The sequence below is a fragment of the Oncorhynchus keta genome, unplaced genomic scaffold, assembly GCF_023373465.1.
Source record: "Oncorhynchus keta strain PuntledgeMale-10-30-2019 unplaced genomic scaffold, Oket_V2 Un_contig_28927_pilon_pilon, whole genome shotgun sequence".
NCBI lineage: Eukaryota > Metazoa > Chordata > Actinopteri > Salmoniformes > Salmonidae > Oncorhynchus > Oncorhynchus keta.
In genome coordinates, this window is record NW_026286288.1 from 1 (window position 1) to 25,218 (window position 25,218).

The 25,218-nt window shown below is 44.6% G+C and overlaps 1 protein-coding gene and 1 long non-coding RNA gene across 3 annotated transcripts in view; one reads left to right on the forward strand and one right to left on the reverse strand.

The window, feature by feature from the left end:
* The first annotated feature begins 36 nt into the window (after nucleotides 1-36).
* Nucleotides 37-1,145, forward strand: LOC127923235 (uncharacterized). Of its 2 annotated transcripts, none has more exons than XR_008113773.1 (3): nucleotides 37-362; nucleotides 648-851; nucleotides 1,100-1,145. It is a non-coding gene; the product is annotated as an uncharacterized LOC127923235 (long non-coding RNA). The 2 variants fall into 2 exon arrangements; XR_008113774.1 differs by lacking the exon at nucleotides 1,100-1,145 and adding an exon at nucleotides 1,002-1,084 and having other exon boundaries at nucleotides 648-814.
* Nucleotides 1,146-1,161: 16 nt separating this feature from the next.
* Nucleotides 1,162-25,218, reverse strand: part of LOC127923234 (pulmonary surfactant-associated protein D-like) — a gene marked incomplete at its 5' end in the record, with an annotated part of 45,560 nt that continues 21,503 nt past the window's right edge. The window contains 3 exons of the mRNA XM_052507210.1: nucleotides 1,162-1,194; nucleotides 1,301-1,378; nucleotides 11,945-11,989. Of these exons, the coding sequence (XP_052363170.1) occupies nucleotides 1,162-1,194; nucleotides 1,301-1,378; nucleotides 11,945-11,989 (156 nt within the window). The remainder of the gene's footprint in view (nucleotides 1,195-1,300; nucleotides 1,379-11,944; nucleotides 11,990-25,218) is intronic.

The window sequence follows — 25,218 nt, forward strand, 5'->3', positions numbered from 1 at the left end:
GAAGACTACAGGTTAGAGAGAAGGGGTTGTAACTGCTGGGATTCTCTGGAGGATTGGTTTGGAAGACTACAGGTTAGAGAGAAGGGGTTGTAACTGCTGGGATTCTCTGGAGGATTGGTTTGGAAGACTACAGGTTAGAGAGAAGGGGTTGTAACTGCTGGGATTCTCTGGAGGATTGGTTTGGAAGACTACAGGTTAGAGAGAAGGGGTTGTAACTGCTGGGATTCTCTGGAGGATTGGTTTGAAAGAGGTGTGTGTCCAACAGAAAGGTTTTGTGAAGACTACAGGTTAGAGAGAAGGGGTTGTAACTGCTGGGATTCTCTGGAGGATTGGTTTGAAAGAGGTGTGTGTCCAACAGAAAGGTTTTGTGAAGACTACAGGTTAGAGAGAAGGGTTGTAACTGCTGGGATTCTCTGGAGGATTGGTTTGAAAGAGGTGTGTCCAACAGAAAGGTTTTGTGAAGACTACAGGTTAGAGAGAAGGGGTTGTAACTGCTGGGATTCTCTGGAGGATTGGTTTGAAAGAGTGTGTGTCCAACAGAAAGGTTTTGTGAAGACTACAGGTTAGAGAGAAGGGGTTGTAACTGCTGGGATTCTCTGGAGGATTGGTTTTGAAAGGTTAGGAAGAAGGGGTTGTCCAACAGAAAGGTTTTGTGAAGACTACAGGTTAGAGAGAAGGGGTTGTAACTGCTGGGATTCTCTGGAGGATTGGTTTGAAAGAGGTGTGTGTCCAACAGAAAGGTTTTGTGAAGACTACAGGTTAGAGAGAAGGGGTTGTAACTGCTGGGATTCTCTGGAGGATTGGTTTGAAAGAGGTGTGTGTCCAACAGAAAGGTTTTGTGAAGACTACAGGTTAGAGAGATGGGGTTGTAACTGCTGGGATTCTCTGGAGGATTGGTTTGAAAGAGGTGTGTGTCCAACAGAAAGGTTTTGTGAAGACTACAGGTTAGAGAGAATGGGGTTGTAACTGCTGGGATTCTCTGGAGGATTGGTTTGAAAGAGGTGTGTGTCCAACAGAAAGGTTTTGTGAAGACTACAGGTTAGAGAGAAGGGGTTGTAACTGCTGGGATTCTCTGGAGGATTGGTTTGGAAGACTACAGGTTAGAGAGAAGGGGTTGTAACTGCTGGGATTCTCTGGAGGATTGGTTTGGAAGACTACAGGTTAGAGAGATGGGGTTGTAACTGCTGGGATTCTCTGGAGGATTGGTTTGAAAAGCAAAACATTTCTTTGTGAAAATGTCAACGGACAATAAATTATGAACAAGAGACAAATGAGAAATGTTCCAGTGCCATGTACTCACAGGAGGTCCTTCAACGCCCAGACCGGGCTCTCCTTTCTCCCCTAGGTCTCCTGGTACACCAGGGACGCCACGCTCACCCTGACAGGGAGGAGAGGGGGGAACAGGGAACTCATTTTGATGAATGTTAAAGGGAAGAGAGGGGGGAACAGGGAACTCATTTTGATGACTGTTAAAGGGAAGAGAGGGGGAACAGGGAACTCATTTTGATGACTGTTAAAGGGAAGAGAGGGGGGAACAGGGAACTCATTATGATGACTGTTAAAGGGAAGAGAGGGGGAACAGGGAACTCATTTTGATGACTGTTAAAGGGAAGAGAGGGGGGAACAGGGAACTCATTTTGATGACTGTTAAAGGGAAGAGAGGGGGAACAGGGAACTCATTTTTGACTGTTAAAGGGAAGAGAGGGGGAACAGGGACATTTTGTTAAAGGGAAGAGAGGGGGAACAGGGAACTCATTTTGATGACTGTTAAAGGAGGGGGAACAGGGAACTCATTTTGATGACTGTTAAAGGGAAGAGAGGGGGAACAGGGAACTCATTTTGATGACTGTTAAAGGGAAGAGAGGGGGAACAGGGAACTCATTTTGATGACTGTTAAAGGGAAGAGAGGGGGAACAGGGAACTCATTTTGATGACTGTTAAAGGGAAGAGAGGGGGAACAGGGAACTCATTTTGATGACTGTTAAAGGGAAGAGAGGGGGAACAGGAACTCATTTTGATGACTGTTAAAGGGAAGAGAGGGGGAACAGGAACTCATTTTGATGACTGTTAAAGGGAAGAGAGGGGGAACAGGGAACTCATTTTGATGACTGTTAAAGGAAGAGAGGGGGAACAGGGAACTCATTTTGATGAACAGGGAACTCATTTTGATGACTGTTAAAGGGAAGAGAGGGGGAACAGGGAACTCATTTTGATGACTGTTAAAGGGAAGAGAGGGGGAACAGGGAACTCATTTTGATGACTGTTAAAGGGAAGAGAGGGGGAACAGGGAACTCATTTTGATGACTGTTAAAGGGAAGAGAGGGGGAACAGGGAACTCATTTTGATGACTGTTAAAGGGAAGAGAGGGGGAACAGGGAACTCATTTTGATGACTGTTAAAGGGAAGAGAGGGGGAACAGGGAACTCATTTTGATGACTGTTAAAGGGAAGAGAGGGGGAACAGGGAACTCATTTTGATGACTGTTAAAGGGAAGAGAGGGGGAACAGGGAACTCATTTTGAGGGAAGAGAGGGGGAACAGGACATTTTGATGACTGTTAAAGGGAAGAGAGGGGGAACAGGGAACTCATTTTGATGACTGTTAAAGGGAAGAGAGGGGGAACAGGAACTCATTTTGATGACTGTTAAAGGGAAGAGAGGGGGAACAGGGAACTCATTTTGATGACTGTTAAAGGGAAGAGAGGGGGAACAGGGAACTCATTTTGATGACTGTTAAAGGGAAGAGAGGGGGGAACAGGGAACTCATTTTGATGACTGTTAAAGGGAAGAGAGGGGGAACAGGGAACTCATTTTGATGACTGTTAAAGGGAAGAGAGGGGGAACAGGGAACTCATTTTGATGACTGTTAAAGGGAAGAGAGGGGGAACAGGGAACTCATTTGATGACTGTTAAAGGGAAGAGAGGGGGAACAGGGAACTCAGGGAATTTTGATGACTGTTAAAGGGAAGAGAGGGGGAACAGGGAACTCATTTTGATGACTGTTAAAGGGAAGAGAGGGGGAACAGGGGAACTCACTTTTGATGACTGTTAAAGGGAAGAGAGGGGGAACAGGGAACTCATTTTGATGACTGTTAAAGGGAAGAGAGGGGAGAACAGGGAACTCATTTTGATGACTGTTAAAGGAAGAGAGGGGGAACAGGGAACTCATTTTGATGACTGTTAAAGGGAAGAGAGGGGGAACAGGGAACTCATTTTGATGACTGTTAAAGGGAAGAGAGGGGAGAACAGGGAACTCATTTTGATGACTGTTAAAAGGGAAGAGAGGGGGAACAGGGAACTCATTTTGATGACTGTTAAAGGGAAGAGAGGGGGAACAGGGAACTCATTTTGATGACTGTTAAAGGGAAGAGAGGGGGAACAGGGGAACTCAGGAATTTTGATGACTGTTAAAGGGAAGAGAGGGGGAACAGGGAACTCATTTTGATGACTGTTAAAGGGAAGAGAGGGGGAACAGGGAACTCATTTTGATGACTGTTAAAGGGAAAAGGGAAGACTGTTAAAGGGAAGGAGAACAGGGAACTCATTTTGATGACTGTTAAAGGGAAGAGAGGGGGAACAGGGAACTCTTTTTGATGACTGTTTAAGGGGGGAAGAGACTGTTAAAGGGAAGAGAGGGGGAACAGGGAACTCATTTTGATGACTGTTAAAGGGAAGAGAGGGGGGAACAGGGAACTCATTTTGATGACTGTTAAAGGGAAGAGAGGGGGAACAGGGAACTCATTTTGATGACTGTTAAAGGGAAGAGAGGGGGAACAGGGAACTCATTTTGATGACTGTTAAAGGGAAGAGAGGGGGAACAGGGAACTCATTTTGATGACTGTTAAAGGGAAGAGAGGGGGAACAGGGAACTCATTTGATGACTGTTAAAGGGAAGAGAGGGGGAACAGGGAACTCATTTTGATGACTGTTAAAGGGAAGAGAGGGGGAACAGGGAACTCATTTTGATGACTGTTAAAGGGAAGAGAGGGGGAACAGGGAACTCATTTTGATGACTGTTAAAGGGAAGAGAGGGGGAACAGGGAACTCATTTTGATGACTGTTAAAGGGAAGAGAGGGGGAACAGGGAACTCATTTTGATGACTGTTAAAGGGAAGAGAGGGGGAACAGGGAACTCATTTTGATGACTGTTAAAGGGAAGAGAGGGGGAACAGGGAACTCATTTTGATGACTGTTAAAGGGAAGAGAGGGGGAACAGGGAACTCATTTTGATGACTGTTAAAGGGAAGAGAGGGGGAACAGGGAACTCATTTTGATGACTGTTAAAGGGAAGAGAGGGGGAACAGGGAACTCATTTTGATGACTGTTAAAGGGAAGAGAGGGGGGAACAGGGAACTCATTTTGATGACTGTTAAAGGGAAGAGAGGGGGAACAGGGAACTCATTTTGATGACTGTTAAAGGGAAGAGAGGGGGAACAGGGAACTCATTTTGATGACTGTTAAAGGAAGAGAGGGGGAACAGGGAACTCATTTTGATGACTGTTAAAGGGAAGAGAGGGGAGAACAGGGAACTCATTTGATGACTGTTAAAGGGAAGAGAGGGGGAACAGGGAACTCATTTTGATGACTGTTAAAGGGAAGAGAGGGGGAACAGGGAACTCATTTTGATGACTGTTAAAGGGAAGAGAGGGGGAACAGGGAACTCATTTTGATGACTGTTAAAGGGAAGAGAGGGGGAACAGGGAACTCATTTTGATGACTGTTAAAGGGAAGAGAGGGGGAACAGGGAACTCATTTGATGACTGTTAAAGGGAAGAGAGGGGGAACAGGGAACTCATTTTGATGACTGTTAAAGGGAAGAGAGGGGGAACAGGAACTCATTTTGATGACTGTTAAAGGGAAGAGAGGGGAACAGGGAACTCATTTTGATGACTGTTAAAGGGAAGAGAGGGGGAACAGGGAACTCATTTGATGACTGTTAAAGGGAAGAGAGGGGGAACAGGGAACTCATTTTGATGACTGTTAAAGGGAAGAGAGGGGGAACAGGGAACTCATTTTGATGACTGTTAAAGGGAAGAGAGGGGGGAACAGGGAACTCATTTTGATGACTGTTAAAGGGAAGAGAGGGGATGACTGTTAAAGGGAAGGGGGAACTCATTTTGATGACTGTTAAAGGGAAGAGAGGGGGAACAGGGAACTCATTTGATGACTGTTAAAGGGAAGAGAGGGGGAACAGGGAACTCATTTTGATGACTGTTAAAGGGAAGAGAGGGGGAAAAGGGAACTCATTTTGATGACTGTTAAAGGGAAGGGGGGGGGGAACAGGGAACTCATTTTGATGACTGTTAAAGGGAAGAGAGGGGGAACAGGGAACTCATTTTGATGACTGTTAAAGGGAAGAGAGGGGGAACAGGGAACTCATTTTGATGACTGTTAAAGGGGAAGAGAGGGGAGGGGGAACAGGGAACTCATTTTGATGACTGTTAAAGGGAAGAGAGGGGGAACAGGAACTCATTTTGATGACTGTTAAAGGGAAGAGAGGGGGAACAGGGAACTCATTTTGATGACTGTTAAAGGGAAGAGGAAGGGGGAACAGGGAACTCATTTTGATGACTGTTAAAGGGAAGAGAGGGGGAACAGGGAACTCATTATGATGACTGTTAAAGGGAAGAGAGGGGGAACAGGGAACTCATTTTGATGACTGTTAAAGGGAAGAGAGGGGGAACAGGGAACTCATTTTGATGACTGTTAAAGGGGGAAGAGAGGGGGAACAGGGAACTCATTTTGATGACTGTTAAAGGGAAGAGAGGGGGAACAGGAACTCATTTTGATGACTGTTAAAGGGAAGAGAGGGGGAACAGGGAACTCATTTTGATGACTGTTAAAGGGAAGAGAGGGGGAACAGGGAACTCATTTTGATGACTGTTAAAGGGAAGAGAGGGGGAACAGGGAACTCATTTGATGACTGTTAAAGGGAAGAGAGGGGGAACAGGGAACTCATTTTGATGACTGTTAAAGGGAAGAGAGGGGGAACAGGGAACTCATTTTGATGACTGTTAAAGGGAAGAGAGGGGGAACAGGGAACTCATTTTGATGACTGTTAAAGGGAAGAGAGGGGGAACAGGGAACTCATTTTGATGACTGTTAAAGGGAAGAGAGGGGGAACAGGGAACTCATTTTGATGACTGTTAAAGGGAAGAGAGGGGGAACAGGGAACTCATTTTGATGACTGTTAAAGGGAAGAGAGGGGGGGGAACAGGGAACTCATTTTGATGACTGTTAAAGGGAAGAGAGGGGGAACAGGGAACTCATTTTGATGACTGTTAAAGGGAAGAGAGGGGGAACAGGGAACTCATTTTGATGACTGTTAAAGGGAAGAGAGGGGAGAACAGGGAACTCATTTTGATGACTGTTAAAGGGAAGAGAGGGGGGAACAGGGAACTCATTTTGATGACTGTTAAAGGGAAGAGAGGGGGAACAGGGAACTCTGATGACTGTTAAAGGGAAGAGAGGGGGAACAGGGAACTCATTTTGATGACTGTTAAAGGGAAGAGAGGGGAGAACAGGGAACTCATTATGATGACTGTTAAAGGGAAGAGAGGGGGAACAGGGAACTCATTTTGATGACTGTTAAAGGGAAGAGAGGGGGGAACAGGGAACTCATTTTGATGACTGTTAAAGGGAAGAGAGGGGGAACAGGGAACTCATTTTGATGACTGTTAAAGGGAAGAGAGGGGGAACAGGGAACTCATTTTGATGACTGTTAAAGGGAAGAGAGGGGGAACAGGGAACTCATTTTGATGACTGTTAAAGGGAAGAGAGGGGGAACAGGGAACTCATTATGATGACTGTTAAAGGGAAGAGAGGGGGAACAGGGAACTCATTTTGATGACTGTTAAAGGGAAGAGAGGGGGGAACAGGGAACTCATTTTGATGACTGTTAAAGGGAAGAGAGGGGGAACAGGGAACTCATTTTGATGACTGTTAAAGGGAAGAGAGGGGGAACAGGGAACTCATTTTGATGACTGTTAATTTTGATGGAAGAGAGGGGGAACAGGGAACTCATTTTGATGACTGTTAAAGGGAAGAGAGGGGGAACAGGGAACTCATTTTGATGACTGTTAAAGGGAAGAGAGGGGGAACAGGGAACTCATTTTGATGACTGTTAAAGGGAAGAGAGGGGGAACAGGGAACTCATTTTGATGACTGTTAAAGGGAAGAGAGGGGGAACAGGGAACTCATTATGATGACTGTTAAAGGGAAGAGAGGGGGAACAGGGAACTCATTTTGATGACTGTTAAAGGGAAGAGAGGGGGAACAGGGAACTCATTTTGATGACTGTTAAAGGGAAGAGAAGAGGGGGAACAGGGAACTCATTTTGATGACTGTTAAAGGGAAGAGAGGGGGAACAGGGAACTCATTTTGATGACTGTTAAAGGGAAGAGAGGGGGAACAGGGAACTCATTTTGATGACTGTTAAAGGGAAGAGAGGGGGAACAGGGAACTCATTTTGATGACTGTTAAAGGGAAGAGAGGGGGAACAGGGAACTCATTATGATGACTGTTAAAGGGAAGAGAGGGGGAACAGGGAACTCATTTTGATGACTGTTAAAGGGAAGAGAGGGGGAACAGGGAACTCATTTTGATGACTGTTAAAGGGAAGAGAGGGGGAACAGGGAACTCATTTTGATGACTGTTAAAGGGAAGAGAGGGGGGGAGAACAGGGAACTCATTTTGATGACTGTTAAAGGGAAGAGAGGGGGAACAGGGAACTCATTTTGATGACTGTTAAAGGGAAGAGAGGGGGAACAGGGAACTCATTTTGATGACTGTTAAAGGGAAGAGAGGGGGAACAGGGAACTCATTTTGATGACTGTTAAAGGGAAAGAGACTGTTAAAGGGGGAGGGGGAACAGGGAACTCATTTTGATGACTGTTAAAGGGAAGAGAGGGGGGGGAACTCATTTTGAACAGGGAACTCATTTTGATGACTGTTAAAGGGAAGAGAGGGGGAACAGGGAACTCATTTTGATGACTGTTAAAGGGAAGAGAGGGGGAACAGGGAACTCATTTTGATGACTGTTAAAGGGAAGAGAGGGGGAACAGGGAACTCATTTTGATGACTGTTAAAGGGAAGAGAGAACAGGAACTCATTTTGATGACTGTTAAAGGGAAGAGAGGGGGAACAGGGAACTCATTTTGATGACTGTTAAAGGGAAGAGAGGGGAGAACAGGGAACTCATTATGATGACTGTTAAAGGGAAGAGAGGGGGAACAGGGAACTAATTTTGATGACTGTTAAAGGGAAGAGAGGGGAGAACAGGGAACTCATTTTGATGACTGTTAAAGGGAAGAGAGGGGGAACAGGGAACTCATTTTGATGACTGTTAAAGGGAAGAGAGGGGGAACAGGGAACTCATTTTGATGACTGTTAAAGGGAAGAGAGGGGGGAACAGGGAACTCATTTTGATGACTGTTAAAGGGAAGAGAGGGGGAACAGGGAACTCATTTTGATGACTGTTAAAGGGAAGAGAGGGAGAACAGGGAACTCATTATGATGACTGTTAAAGGGAAGAGAGGGGGAACAGGGAACTCATTTTGATGACTGTTAAAGGGAAGAGAGGGGGAACAGGGAACTCATTATGATGACTGTTAAAGGGAAGAGAGGGGGAACAGGGAACTCATTTTGATGACTGTTAAAGGGAAGAGAGGGGGAACAGGGAACTCATTATGATGACTGTTAAAGGGAAGAGAGGGGGAACAGGGAACTCATTTTGATGACTGTTAAAGGGAAGAGAGGGGGAACAGGGAACTCATTATGATGACTGTTAAAGGGAAGAGAGGGGGAACAGGGAACTCATTTTGATGACTGTTAAAGGGAAGAGAGGGGGAACAGGGAACTCATTTTGATGACTGTTAAAGGGAAGAGAGGGGGAACAGGAACTCATTATGATGACTGTTAAAGGGAAGAGAGGGGGAACAGGGAACTCATTATGATGACTGTTAAAGGGAAGAGAGGGGGAACAGGGAACTCATTATGATGACTGTTAAAGGGAACTCATTTTGGGAAGAGAGGGGGAACAGGGAACTCATTATGATGACTGTTAAAGGGAAGAGAGGGGGAACAGGGAACTCATTTTGATGACTGTTAAAGGGAAGAGAGGGGGAACAGGGAACTCATTTTGATGACTGTTAAAGGGAAGAGAGGGGGAACAGGGAACTCATTTTGATGACTGTTAAAGGGAAGAGAGGGGAGAACAGGGAACTCATTTTGATGACTGTTAAAGGGAAGAGAGGGGGAACAGGGAACTCATTTTGATGACTGTTAAAGGGAAGAGAGGGGAGAACAGGGAACTCATTTTGATGACTGTTAAAGGGAAGAGAGGGGGAACAGGGAACTCATTATGATGACTGTTAAAGGGAAGAGAGGGGAGAACAGGGAACTCATTTTGATGACTGTTAAAGGGAAGAGAGGGGGGAACAGGGAACTCATTTTGATGACTGTTAAAGGGAAGAGAGGGGGAACAGGGAACTCATTATGATGACTGTTAAAGGGAAGAGAGGGGAGAACAGGGAACTCATTATGATGACTGTTAAAGGGAAGAGAGGGGGGAACAGGGAACTAATTTTGATGACTGTTAAAGGGAAGAGAGGGGAGAACAGGGAACTCATTTTGATGACTGTTAAAGGGAAGAGAGGGGGAACAGGGAACTCATTTTGATGACTGTTAAAGGGAGGAGAGGGGGAACAGGGAACTCATTATGATGACTGTTAAAGGGAAGAGAGGGGGAACAGGGAACTCATTATGATGACTGTTAAAGGGAAGAGAGGGGGAACAGGGAACTCATTATGATGACTGTTAAAGGGAGAGAGGGGGAACAGGGAACTCATTATGATGACTGTTAAAGGGAAGAGAGGGGGAACAGGGAACTCATTATGATGACTGTTAAAGGGAAGAGAGGGGGAACAGGGAACTCATAATGATGACTGTTAAAGGGAAGAGAGGGGGAACAGGGAACTCATTTTGATGACTGTTAAAGGGAAGAGATTATGGGGGAACAGGGAACTCATTATGATGACTGTTAAAGGGAAGAGAGGGGAGAACATGGGAACTCATTATGATGACTGTTAAAGGGAAGAGAGGGGAGAACAGGGAACTCATAATGATGACTGTTAAAGGGAAGAGAGGGGGAACAGGGAACTCATTATGATGACTGTTAAAGGGAAGAGAGGGGGAACAGGGAACTCATTTTGATGACTGTTAAAGGGAAGAGAGGGGGGAACAGGGAACTCATTTTGATGACTGTTAAAGGGAAGAGAGGGGGAACAGGGAACTCATTATGATGACTGTTAAAGGGAAGAGAGGGGGAACAGGGAACTCATTTTGATGACTGTTAAAGGGAAGAGAGGGGAGAACAGGGAACTCATTTTGATGACTGTTAAAGGGAAGAGAGGGGGAACAGGGAACTCATTTTGATGACTGTTAAAGGGAAGAGAGGGGGAACAGGGAACTCATTATGATGACTGTTAAAGGGAAGAGAGGGGAGAACATGGGAACTCATTATGATGACTGTTAAAGGGAAGAGAGGGGAGAACAGGGAACTCATTATGATGACTGTTAAAGGGAAGAGGGGGGGGGAACAGGGAACTCATTTTGATGACTGTTAAAGGGAAGAGAGGGGGAACAGGGAACTCATTTTGATGACTGTTAAAGGGAAGAGAGGGGGAACAGGGAACTCATTTTGATGACTGTTATAGGGAAGAGAGGGGGGAACAGGGAACTCATTTTGATGACTGTTAAAGGGAAGAGGGTGCCATTTGGGACCCAGCTCAATAAAAGGAGAGTTCCCTGGCTGTAACAGGACCCGTGTTTCAGATCCTTGACATCCGTGAATTATGAATGCCACCTGACAGACTTACACTACAGTAACTGCAGAGAGAAGTGGATGAACTGGGTTGATGTGAGGTATTAGAAGAACTAGTCATCCTTCAGATGTTTTCTAATGTGGATCAGCATAGCCAGAGGAAATATCCGTCATCTAGCTAGAGAATAAAAAGTCCAGATTGTGCTAACCCTGGGTGGTCTGCCTGTCTGTTTTGTCCCTCTTCCCCCACCATGGGGGGCTGCCTGTCTGTTTTGTCCCTCTTCCCCCACCATGGAGGGCTGCCTGTCTGTTTTGTCCCTCTTCCCCCACCATGGAGGGCTGCCTGTCTGTTTTGTCCCTCTTCCCCCACCATGGGGGACTGCCTGTCTGTTTTGGCCCTGTTCCTCCACCATGGGAGAACAGCCTGTTTTGGCCCTGTCCCCCCACCATGGGGGGCTGCCTGTCTGTTTTGGCCCTCTTCCCCCACCATGGGGGCTGCCAGCCTGTTTTGGCCCTGTTCCTCCACCATGGGGGCTGCCAGCCTGTTTTGGCCCTCTTCCCCCACCATGGGGGGCTGCCAGCCTGTTTTGGCCCTGTTCCCCCACCATGGGGGGCTGCCTGTCTGTTTTGGCCCTGTTCCTCCACCATGGGGGAACAGCCTGTTTTGGCCCTGTCCCCCCACCATGGGGGACTGCCTGTCTGTTTTGGCCCTCTTCCTCCACCATAGGGGGAACAGTCTGTTTTGGCCCTGTTCCTCCACCATGGGGGAACAGCCTGTTTTGGCCCTGTTCCCCCACCATGGGGGGCTGCCTGTCTGTTTTGGCCCTCTTCCTCCACCATGGGGGGAACAGCCTGTTTTGGCCCTGTTCCCCCACCATGGGGGGCTGCCAGCCTGTTTTGGCCCTGTTCCCCCACCATGGGGGCTGCCTGTCTGTTTTGGCCCTCTTCCCCCACCATGGGGGCTGCCAGCCTGTTTTGGCCCTGTTCCCCCACCATGGGGAACAGTCTGTTTTGGCCCTGTTCCTCCACCATGGGGAACAGCCTGTTTTGGCCCTGTTCCCCCACCATGGGGGCTGCCAGCCTGTTTTTGGCCCTCTTCCCCACCATAGGAGTTGTTTTTCTACCTTTGGCCCTCGTGATCCTCTGGGTCCAGATGTCATCCCCTCTCCCTGCCCGGGCAAAAAAGAAGAAAAAACTAAATGAGATTCACATCCCAGACATCATACAGCATAACGTCAGCATTGATAATCAGATGACGTTTTGACAGACATGGTCGCCTCGCTTCAGGTCCTTAGGAAACTGTGCAGTATTTTGTTTTTTTTAATGTATAATTTCTTACATTGTTATATTTTTGTATATTTTTTTACAAGCATTTCGCTACACTCGCATTGACATTGACATCTGCTAACCATGTTTACGTGACAAATAACATGTGACGTGATGTAAAGATAGGAGGCTAAACATGTAAGATACAGATACAGACCGTCTGAAATATACCAAGACACTCTGACCAAGTAGCTGCAGTTAAAAAGCCTTTATTAAGTCAAATACAATGTAACTTGTCACCTGCTTTGTAATCAACAGGTGTAAAATACATACAGGTCCTTCCCCTCAATACAGAGATAAAGACAGGAGAGAAATAACACTAGTACTGAGTCATTATAACATGTTTATACTGTCTGCAAGGGGTACCAGTACTGAGTCATGATAACATGTCTATACTGTCTGCAAGGGGTACCAGTACTGAGTCATGATAACATGTCTCTACTGTCTGCAAGGGGTACTAGTACTGAGTCATGATAACATGTCTATACTGTCTGCAAGGGGTACTAGTACTGAGTCATGATAACATGTCTATACTGTCTGCAAGGGGTACTAGTACTGAGTCATGATAACATGTCTATACTGTCTGCAAGGGGTACCAGTACTGAGTCATGATAACATGTCTATACTGTCTGCAAGGGGTACCAGTACTGAGTCATGATAACATGTCTATACTGTCTGCAAGGGGTACCAGTACTGAGTCATGATAACATGTCTATACTGTCTGCAAGGGGTACCAGTACTGAGTCATTATAACATGTCTATACTGTCTGCAAGGGGTACTAGTACTGAGTCATGATAACATGTCTCTACTGTCTGCAAGGGGTACTAGTACTGAGTCATGATAACATGTCTCTACTGTCTGCAAGGGGTAGCAGTACTGAGTCATGATAACATGTCTATACTGTCTGCAAGGGGTACCAGTACTGAGTCATGATAACATGTCTATACTGTCTGCAAGGGGTACTAGTACTGAGTCATGATAACATGTCTATACTGTCTGCAAGGGGTACTAGTACTGAGTCATGATAACATGTCTATACTGTCTGCAAGGGGTACTAGTACTGAGTCATGATAACATGTCTATACTGTCTGCAAGGGGTACTAGTACTGAGTCATGATAACATGTCTATACTGTCTGCAAGGGGTACTAGTACTGAGTCATGATAACATGTCTATACTGTCTGCAAGGGGTACTAGTACTGAGTCATGATAACATGTCTCTACTGTCTGCAAGGGGTACTAGTACTGAGTCATGATAACATGTCTCTACTGTCTGCAAGGGGTACCAGTACTGAGTCATGATAACATGTCTATACTGTCTGCAAGGGGTACTAGTACTGAGTCATGATAACATGTCTATACTGTCTGCAAGGGGTACCAGTACTGAGTCATGATAACATGTCTATACTGTCTGCAAGGGGTACTAGTACTGAGTCATGATAACATGTCTATACTGTCTGCAAGGAGTACTAGTACTGAGTCATGATAACATGTCTCTACTGTCTGCAAGGGGTACCAGTACTGAGTCATTATAACATGTCTATACTGTCTGCAAGGGTACTAGTACTGAGTCATTATAACATGTCTATACTGTCTGCAAGGGGTACTAGTACTGAGTCATGATAACATGTCTATACTGTCTGCAAGGGGTACCAGTACTGAGTCATGATAACATGTCTATACTGTCTGCAAGGGGTACTAGTACTGAGTCATGATAACATGTCTATACTGTCTGCAAGGGGTACTAGTACTGAGTCATGATAACATGTCTATACTGTCTGCAAGGGGTACTAGTACTGAGTCATGATAACATGTCTATACTGTCTGCAAGGGGTACCAGTACTGAGTCATGATAACATGTCTATACTGTCTGCAAGGGGTACTAGTACTGAGTCATGATAACATGTCTATACTGTCTGCAAGGAGTACCAGTACTGAGTCATGATAACATGTCTATACTGTCTGCAAGGGGTACCAGTACTGAGTCATGATAACATGTCTATACTGTCTGCAAGGGGTACTAGTACTGAGTCATGATAACATGTCTATACTGTCTGCAAGGGGTACCAGTACTGAGTCATGATAACATGTCTATACTGTCTGCAAGGAGTACCAGTACTGAGTCATGATAACATGTCTATACTGTCTGCAAGGAGTACCAGTACTGAGTCATGATAACATGTCTATACTGTCTGCAAGGGGTACCAGTACTGAGTCATGATAACATGTCTATACTGTCTGCAAGGAGTACCAGTACTGATTCATGATAACATGTCTATACTGTCTGCAAGGGGTACCAGTACTGAGTCATGATAACATGTCTATACTGTCTGCAAGGGGTACCAGTACTGAGTCATGATAACATGTCTATACTGTCTGCAAGGGTACCAGTACTGAGTCATGATAACATGTCTATACTGTCTGCAAGGGGTACCAGTACTGAGTCATGATAACATGTCTATACTGTCTGCAAGGGGTACTAGTACTGAGTCATGATAACATGTCTATACTGTCTGCAAGGGGTAGCAGTACTGAGTCATGATAACATGTCTATACTGTCTGCAAGGGGTACTAGTACTGAGTCATGATAACATGTCTATACTGTCTGCAAGGGGTACCAGTACTGAGTCATGATAACATGTCTATACTGTCTGCAAGGGGTACCAGTACTGAGTCATGATAACATGTCTATACTGTCTGCAAGGGGTACCAGTACTGAGTCATGATAACATGTCTATACTGTCTGCAAGGGGTACCAGTACTGAGTCATGATAACATGTCTATACTGTCTGCAAGGGGTACCAGTACTGAGTCATGATAACATGTCTATACTGTCTGCAAGGGGTACCAGTACTGAGTCATGATAACATGTCTATACTGTCTGCAAGGGGTACTAGTACTGAGTCATGATAACATGTCTCTACTGTCTGCAAGGGGTACTAGTACTGAGTCATGATAACATGTCTATACTGTCTGCAAGGGGTACCAGTACTGAGTCATGATAACATGTCTATACTGTCTGCAAGGGGTACCAGTACTGAGTCATGATAACATGTCTATACTGTCTGCAAGGGGTACCAGTACTGAGTCATGATAACATGTCTATACTGTCTGCAAGGGGTACTAGTACTGAGTCATGATAACATGTCTCTACTGTCTGCAAGGGGTACTAGTACTGAGTCATGATAACATGTCTATACTGTCTGCAAGGGGTACCAGTACTGAGTCATGATAACATGTCTCTACTGTCTGCAAGGGGTACCAGTACTGAGTCATGATAACATGTCTATACTGTCTGCAAGGGGTACTAGTACTGAGTCATGATAACATGTCTCTACTGTCTGCAAGGGGTACCAGTACTGAGTCATGATAACATGTCTATACTGTCTGCAAGGGGTACTAGTACTGAGTCATGATAACATGTCTCTACTGTCTGCAAGGGGTACCAGTACTGAGTCATGATAACATGTCTATACTGTCTGCAAGGGGTACTAGTACTGAGTCATGATAACATGTCTATACTGTCTGCAAGGGGTACCAGTACTGAGTCATGATAACATGTCTATACTGTCTGCAAGGGGTACCAGTACTGAGTCATGATAACATGTCTATACTGTCTGCAAGGGGTACCAGTACTGAGTCATGATAACATGTCTCTACTGTCTGCAAGGGGTACTAGTACTGAGTCATGATAACATGTCTATACTGTCTGCAAGGGGTACTAGTACTGAGTCATGATAACATGTCTATACTGTCTGCAAGGGGTACTAGTACTGAGTCATGATAACATGTCTATACTGTCTGCAAGGGGTACTAGTACTGAGTCATGATAACATGTCTCTACTGTCTGCAAGGGGTACTAGTACTGAGTCATGATAACATGTCTATACTGTCTGCAAGGGGTACCAGTACTGAGTCATGATAACATGTCTATACTGTCTGCAAGGGGTACCAGTACTGAGTCATTATAACATGTCTCTACTGTCTGCAAGGAGTACCAGTACTGAGTCATGATAACATGTCTATACTGTCTGCAAGGGGTACTAGTACTGAGTCATGATAACATGTCTATACTGTCTGCAAGGGTACCAGTACTGAGTCATGATAACATGTCTATACTGTCTGCAAGGGGTACCAGTACTGAGTCATGATAACATGTCTATACTGTCTGCAAGGGGTACCAGTACTGAGTCATGATAACATGTCTATACTGTCTGCAAGGGGTACCAGTACTGAGTCATGATAACATGTCTATACTGTCTGCAAGGGGTACTAGTACTGAGTCATGATAACATGTCTATACTGTCTGCAAGGGGTACTAGTACTGAGTCATGATAACATGTCTATACTGTCTGCAAGGGGTACCAGTACTGAGTCATGATAACATGTCTATACTGTCTGCAAGGGGTACTAGTACTGAGTCATGATAACATGTCTATACTGTCTGCAAGGGGTACTAGTACTGAGTCATGATAACATGTCTATACTGTCTGCAAGGGGTACTAGTACTGAGTCATGATAACATGTCTATACTGTCTGCAAGGGGTACTAGTACTGAGTCATGATAACATGTCTATACTGTCTGCAAGGGGTACTAGTACTGAGTCATGATAACATGTCTATACTGTCTGCAAGGGTACTAGTACTGAGTCATGATAACATGTCTATACTGTCTGCAAGGGGTACTAGTACTGAGTCATGATAACATGTCTATACTGTCTGCAAGGGGTACCAGTACTGAGTCATGATAACATGTCTCTACTGTCTGCAAGGGGTACCAGTACTGAGTCATGATAACATGTCTATACTGTCTGCAAGGGGTACTAGTACTGAGTCATGATAACATGTCTATACTGTCTGCAAGGGTACCAGTACTGAGTCATGATAACATGTCTATACTGTCTGCAAGGGGTACCAGTACTGAGTCATGATAACATGTCTATACTGTCTGCAAGGGGTACCAGTACTGAGTCATGATAACATGTCTATACTGTCTGCAAGGGGTACCAGTACTGAGTCATGATAACATGTCTCTACTGTCTGCAAGGGGTACCAGTACTGAGTCATGATAACATGTCTATACTGTCTGCAAGGGGTACCAGTACTGAGTCATGATAACATGTCTATACTGTCTGCAAGGGGTACCAGTACTGAGTCATGATAACATGTCTATACTGTCTGCAAGGGGTACCAGTACTGAGTCATGATAACATGTCTATACTGTCTGCAAGGGTACCAGTACTGAGTCATGATAACATGTCTATACTGTCTGCAAGGAGTACCAGTACTGAGTCATGATAACATGTCTATACTGTCTGCAAGGGGTACCAGTACTGAGTCATGATAACATGTCTATACTGTCTGCAAGGGGTACCAGTACTGAGTCATGATAACATGTCTATACTGTCTGCAAGGGGTACCAGTACTGAGTCATGATAACATGTCTATACTGTCTGCAAGGGGTACTAGTACTGAGTCATGATAACATGTCTCTACTGTCTGCAAGGGGTACCAGTACTGAGTCATGATAACATGTCTATACTGTCTGCAAGGGGTACCAGTACTGAGTCATGATAACATGTCTATACTGTCTGCAAGGGGTACCAGTACTGAGTCATGATAACATGTCTATACTGTCTGCAAGGGGTACCAGTACTGAGTCATGATAACATGTCTATACTGTCTGCAAGGGGTACCAGTACTGAGTCATGATAACATGTCTATACTGTCTGCAAGGGGTACCAGTACTGAGTCATGATAACATGTCTATACTGTCTGCAAGGGGTACCAGTACTGAGTCATGATAACATGTCTATACTGTCTGCAAGGGGTACCAGTACTGAGTCATGATAACATGTCTATACTGTCTGCAAGGGGTACTAGTACTGAGTCATGATAACATGTCTATACTGTCTGCAAGGGGTACCAGTACTGAGTCATGATAACATGTCTATACTGTCTGCAAGGGGTACCAGTACTGAGTCATGATAACATGTCTATACTGTCTGCAAGGGGTACCAGTACTGAGTCATGATAACATGTCTCTACTGTCTGCAAGGGGTACTAGTACTGAGTCATGATAACATGTCTATACTGTCTGCAAGGGGTACCAGTACTGAGTCATGATAACATGTCTATACTGTCTGCAAGGGGTACCAGTACTGAGTCATGATAACATGTCTATACTGTCTGCAAGGGTACCAGTACTGAGTCATGATAACATGTCTATACTGTCTGCAAGGGGTACCAGTACTGAGTCATGATAACATGTCTATACTGTCTGCAAGGGGTACCAGTACTGAGTCATGATAACATGTCTCTACTGTCTGCAAGGGGTACTAGTACTGAGTCATGATAACATGTCTATACTGTCTGCAAGGGGTACCAGTACTGAGTCATGATAACATGTCTATACTGTCTGCAAGGGGTACCAGTACTGAGTCATGATAACATGTCTCTACTGTCTGCAAGGGGTACTAGTACTGAGTCATGATAACATGTCTATACTGTCTGCAAGGGGTAGCAGTACTGAGTCATGATAACATGTCTATACTGTCTGCAAGGGGTACCAGTACTGAGTCATGATAACATGTCTATACTGTCTGCAAGGGGTAGCAGTACTGAGTCATGATAACATGTCTCTACTGTCTGCAAGGGGTACCAGTACTGAGTCATGATAACATGTTTATACTGTCTGCAAGGGGTAGCAGTACTGAGTCATGATAACATGTCTATACTGTCTGCAAGGGGTACCAGTACTGAGTCATGATAACATGTCTATACTGTCTGCAAGGGGTACTAGTACTGAGTCATGATAACATGTCTATACTGTCTGCAAGGGGTACCAGTACTGAGTCATGATAACATGTCTATACTGTCTGCAAGGGGTACCAGTACTGAGTCATGATAACATGTCTATACTGTCTGCAAGGGGTACCAGTACTGAGTCATGATAACATGTCTCTACTGTCTGCAAGGGGTACCAGTACTGAGTCATGATAACATGTCTATACTGTCTGCAAGGGGTACCAGTACTGAGTCATGATAACATGTCTCTACTGTCTGCAAGGGGTACCAGTACTGAGTCATGATAACATGTCTATACTGTCTGCAAGGGGTAGCAGTACTGAGTCATGATAACATGTCTATACTGTCTGCAAGGGGTACCAGTACTGAGTCATGATAACATGTCTATACTGTCTGCAAGGGGTACCAGTACTGAGTCATGATAACATGTCTCTACTGTCTGCAAGGGGTACCAGTACTGAGTCATGATAACATGTCTATACTGTCTGCAAGGGGTACCAGTACTGAGTCATGATAACATGTCTATACTGTCTGCAAGGGGTACCAGTACTGAGTCATGATAACATGTCTATACTGTCTGCAAGGGGTAGCAGTACTGAGTCATGATAACATGTTTATACTGTCTGCAAGGGGTGGCAGTACTGAGTCATGATAACATGTCTCTACTGTCTGCAAGGGGTACCAGTACTGAGTCATGATAACATGTCTATACTGTCTGCAAGGGGTACCAGTACTGAGTCATGATAACCATGTCTATACTGTCTGCAAGGGGTACCAGTACTGAGTCATGATAACATGTCTATACTGTCTGCAAGGGGTACTAGTACTGAGTAATGATAACCATGTCTATACTGTCTGCAAGGGGTACCAGTACTGAGTCATGATAACATGTCTATACTGTCTGCAAGGGGTACTAGTACTGAGTCATGATAACATGTCTATACTGTCTGCAAGGGGTACCAGTACTGAGTCATGATAACATGTCTATACTGTCTGCAAGGGGTACCAGTACTGAGTCATGATAACATGTCTATACTGTCTGCAAGGGGTACTAGTACTGAGTCATGATAACATGTCTATACTGTCTGCAAGGGTACTAGTACTGAGTCATGATAACATGTCTATACTGTCTGCAAGGGGTACCAGTACTGAGTAATGATAACCAGTCTATACTGTCTGCAAGGGGTACCAGTACTGAGTCATGATAACATGTCTATACTGTCTGCAAGGGGTACTAGTACTGAGTCATGATAACATGTCTATACTGTCTGCAAGGGGTACTAGTACTGAGTCATGATAACATGTCTCTACTGTCTGCAAGGGGTACTAGTACTGAGTCATGATAACATGTCTCTACTGTCTGCAAGGGGTACTAGTACTGAGTCATGATAACATGTCTATACTGTCTGCAAGGGGTACTAGTACTGAGTCATGATAACATGTCTCTACTGTCTGCAAGGGGTACCAGTACTGAGTAATGATAACCAGTCTATACTGTCTGCAAGGGGTACTAGTACTGAGTCATGATAACATGTCTATACTGTCTGCAAGGGGTACCAGTACTGAGTCATGATAACATGTCTATACTGTCTGCAAGGGGTACCAGTACTGAGTCATGATAACATGTCTATACTGTCTGCAAGGGGTACTAGTACTGAGTCATGATAACATGTCTCTACTGTCTGCAAGGGGTACTAGTACTGAGTCATGATAACATGTCTATACTGTCTGCAAGGGGTACCAGTACTGAGTCATGATAACATGTCTATACTGTCTGCAAGGGGTACTAGTACTGAGTCATGATAACATGTCTATACTGTCTGCAAGGGGTACTAGTACTGAGTCATGATAACATGTCTATACTGTCTGCAAGGGGTACTAGTACTGAGTCATGATAACATGTCTATACTGTCTGCAAGGGGTACCAGTACTGAGTCATGATAACATGTCTATACTGTCTGCAAGGGGTACCAGTACTGAGTCATTATAACATGTCTATACTGTCTGCAAGAGGTACCAGTACTGAGTCATGATACCATGTCTATACTGTCTGCAAGGGGTACCAGTACTGAGTCATGATAACATGTCTATACTGTCTGCAAGGGGTACCAGTACTGAGTCATGATAACATGTCTATACTGTCTGCAAGGGGTACCAGTACTGAGTCATGATAACATGTCTATACTGTCTGCAAGGGGTACCAGTACTGAGTCATGATAACATGTCTATACTGTCTGCAAGGAGTACCAGTACTGAGTCATGATAACATGTCTATACTGTCTGCAAGGGTACCAGTACTGAGTCATGATAACATGTCTATACTGTCTGCAAGGAGTACCAGTACTGAGTCATGATAACATGTCTATACTGTCTGCAAGGGGTACCAGTACTGAGTCATGATAACATGTCTATACTGTCTGCAAGGGGTACCAGTACTGAGTCATGATAACATGTCTATACTGTCTGCAAGGGGTACCAGTACTGAGTCATGATAACATGTCTATACTGTCTGCAAGGGGTACTAGTACTGAGTCATGATAACATGTCTCTACTGTCTGCAAGGGGTACCAGTACTGAGTCATGATAACATGTCTATACTGTCTGCAAGGGGTACTAGTACTGAGTCATTATAACATGTCTCTACTGTCTGCAAGGAGTACCAGTACTGAGTCATGATAACATGTCTATACTGTCTGCAAGGGGTACCAGTACTGAGTCATGATAACATGTCTATACTGTCTGCAAGGGGTACTAGTACTGAGTCATGATAACATGTCTATACTGTCTGCAAGGGGTACCAGTACTGAGTCATGATAACATGTCTCTACTGTCTGCAAGGGGTACCAGTACTGAGTCATGATAACATGTCTATACTGTCTGCAAGGGGTACCAGTACTGAGTCATGATAACATGTCTATACTGTCTGCAAGGGGTACCAGTACTGAGTCATGATAACATGTCTATACTGTCTGCAAGGGGTACCAGTACTGAGTCATGATAACATGTCTCTACTGTCTGCAAGGGGTACTAGTACTGAGTCATGATAACATGTCTATACTGTCTGCAAGGAGTACCAGTACTGAGTCATGATAACATGTCTATACTGTCTGCAAGGGGTACCAGTACTGAGTCATGATAACATGTCTATACTGTCTGCAAGGGGTACCAGTACTGAGTCATGATAACATGTCTCTACTGTCTGCAAGGGGTACTAGTACTGAGTCATGATAACATGTCTATACTGTCTGCAAGGGGTACTAGTACTGAGTCATGATAACATGTCTCTACTGTCTGCAAGGGGTACCAGTACTGAGTCATGATAACATGTCTATACTGTCTGCAAGGAGTACCAGTACTGAGTCATGATAACATGTCTATACTGTCTGCAAGGGGTACCAGTACTGAGTCATGATAACATGTCTATACTGTCTGCAAGGGGTACCAGTACTGAGTCATGATAACATGTCTCTACTGTCTGCAAGGGGTACTAGTACTGAGTCATGATAACATGTCTATACTGTCTGCAAGGGGTAGCAGTACTGAGTCATGATAACATGTCTATACTGTCTGCAAGGGGTACCAGTACTGAGTCATGATAACATGTCTCTACTGTCTGCAAGGGGTACTAGTACTGAGTCATGATAACATGTCTATACTGTCTGCAAGGGGTAGCAGTACTGAGTCATGATAACATGTCTATACTGTCTGCAAGGGGTACCAGTACTGAGTCATGATAACATGTCTATACTGTCTGCAAGGGGTAGCAGTACTGAGTCATGATAACATGTCTCTACTGTCTGCAAGGGGTACCAGTACTGAGTCATGATAGCATGTTTATACTGTCTGCAAGGGGTAGCAGTACTGAGTCATGATAACATGTTTATACTGTCTGCAAGGGGTACCAGTACTGAGTCATGATAACATGTCTCTACTGTCTGCAAGGGGTACTAGTACTGAGTCATGATAACATGTCTATACTGTCTGCAAGGGGTAGCAGTACTGAGTCATGATAACATGTCTATACTGTCTGCAAGGGGTACCAGTACTGAGTCATGATAACATGTCTATACTGTCTGCAAGGGGTAGCAGTACTGAGTCATGATAACATGTCTCTACTGTCTGCAAGGGGTACCAGTACTGAGTCATGATAGCATGTTTATACTGTCTGCAAGGGGTAGCAGTACTGAGTCATGATAACATGTCTCTACTGTCTGCAAGGGGTACCAGTACTGAGTCATGATAACATGTCTATACTGTCTGCAAGGGGTAGCAGTACTGAGTCATGATAACATGTCTCTACTGTCTGCAAGGGGTACCAGTACTGAGTCATGATAGCATGTTTATACTGTCTGCAAGGGGTAGCAGTACTGAGTCATGATAACATGTCTCTACTGTCTGCAAGGGGTACCAGTACTGAGTCATGATAACATGTCTATACTGTCTGCAAGGGGTACCAGTACTGAGTAATGATAACCAGTCTATACTGTCTGCAAGGGGTACCAGTACTGAGTCATGATAACATGTCTATACTGTCTGCAAGGGGTAGCAGTACTGAGTCATGATAGCATGTTTATACTGTCTGCAAGGGGTAGCAGTACTGAGTCATGATAACATGTCTCTACTGTCTGCAAGGGGTACCAGTACTGAGTCATGATAACATGTCTATACTGTCTGCAAGGGGTACCAGTACTGAGTAATGATAACCAGTCTATACTGTCTGCAAGGGGTACCAGTACTGAGTCATGATAACATGTCTATACTGTCTGCAAGGGGTACTAGTACTGAGTAATGATAACCAGTCTATACTGTCTGCAAGGGGTACCAGTACTGAGTCATGATAACATGTCTATACTGTCTGCAAGGGGTACTAGTACTGAGTCATGATAACATGTCTATACTGTCTGCAAGGGGTACCAGTACTGAGTAATGATAACCAGTCTATACTGTCTGCAAGGGGTACCAGTACTGAGTCATGATAACATGTCTATACTGTCTGCAAGGGGTACTAGTACTGAGTCATGATAACATGTCTATACTGTCTGCAAGGGGTACTAGTACTGAGTCATGATAACATGTCTATACTGTCTGCAAGGGGTACTAGTACTGAGTCATGATAACATGTCTATACTGTCTGCAAGGGGTACCAGTACTGAGTAATGATAACCAGTCTATACTGTCTGCAAGGGGTACCAGTACTGAGTCATGATAACATGTCTATACTGTCTGCAAGGGGTACTAGTACTGAGTCATGATAACATGTCTCTACTGTCTGCAAGGGGTACTAGTACTGAGTCATGATAACATGTCTCTACTGTCTGCAAGGGGTACTAGTACTGAGTCATGATAACATGTCTATACTGTCTGCAAGGGGTACTAGTACTGAGTCATGATAACATGTCTCTACTGTCTGCAAGGGGTACCAGTACTGAGTAATGATAACCAGTCTATACTGTCTGCAAGGGGTACTAGTACTGAGTCATGATAACATGTCTATACTGTCTGCAAGGGGTACCAGTACTGAGTCATGATAACATGTCTATACTGTCTGCAAGGGGTACCAGTACTGAGTCATGATAACATGTCTATACTGTCTGCAAGGGGTACTAGTACTGAGTCATGATAACATGTCTCTACTGTCTGCAAGGGGTACTAGTACTGAGTCATGATAACATGTCTATACTGTCTGCAAGGGGTACCAGTACTGAGTCATGATAACATGTCTATACTGTCTGCAAGGGGTACTAGTACTGAGTCATGATAACATGTCTATACTGTCTGCAAGGGGTACTAGTACTGAGTCATGATAACATGTCTATACTGTCTGCAAGGGGTACTAGTACTGAGTCATGATAACATGTCTATACTGTCTGCAAGGGGTACCAGTACTGAGTCATGATAACATGTCTATACTGTCTGCAAGGGGTACCAGTACTGAGTCATGATAACATGTCTATACTGTCTGCAAGGGGTACCAGTACTGAGTCATGATAACATGTCTATACTGTCTGCAAGGGGTACCAGTACTGAGTCATGATAACATGTCTATACTGTCTGCAAGGGGTACCAGTACTGAGTCATGATAACATGTCTATACTGTCTGCAAGGGGTACCAGTACTGAGTCATGATAACATGTCTATACTGTCTGCAAGGGGTACCAGTACTGAGTCATGATAACATGTCTATACTGTCTGCAAGGAGTACCAGTACTGAGTCATGATAACATGTCTATACTGTCTGCAAGGGGTACCAGTACTGAGTCATGAT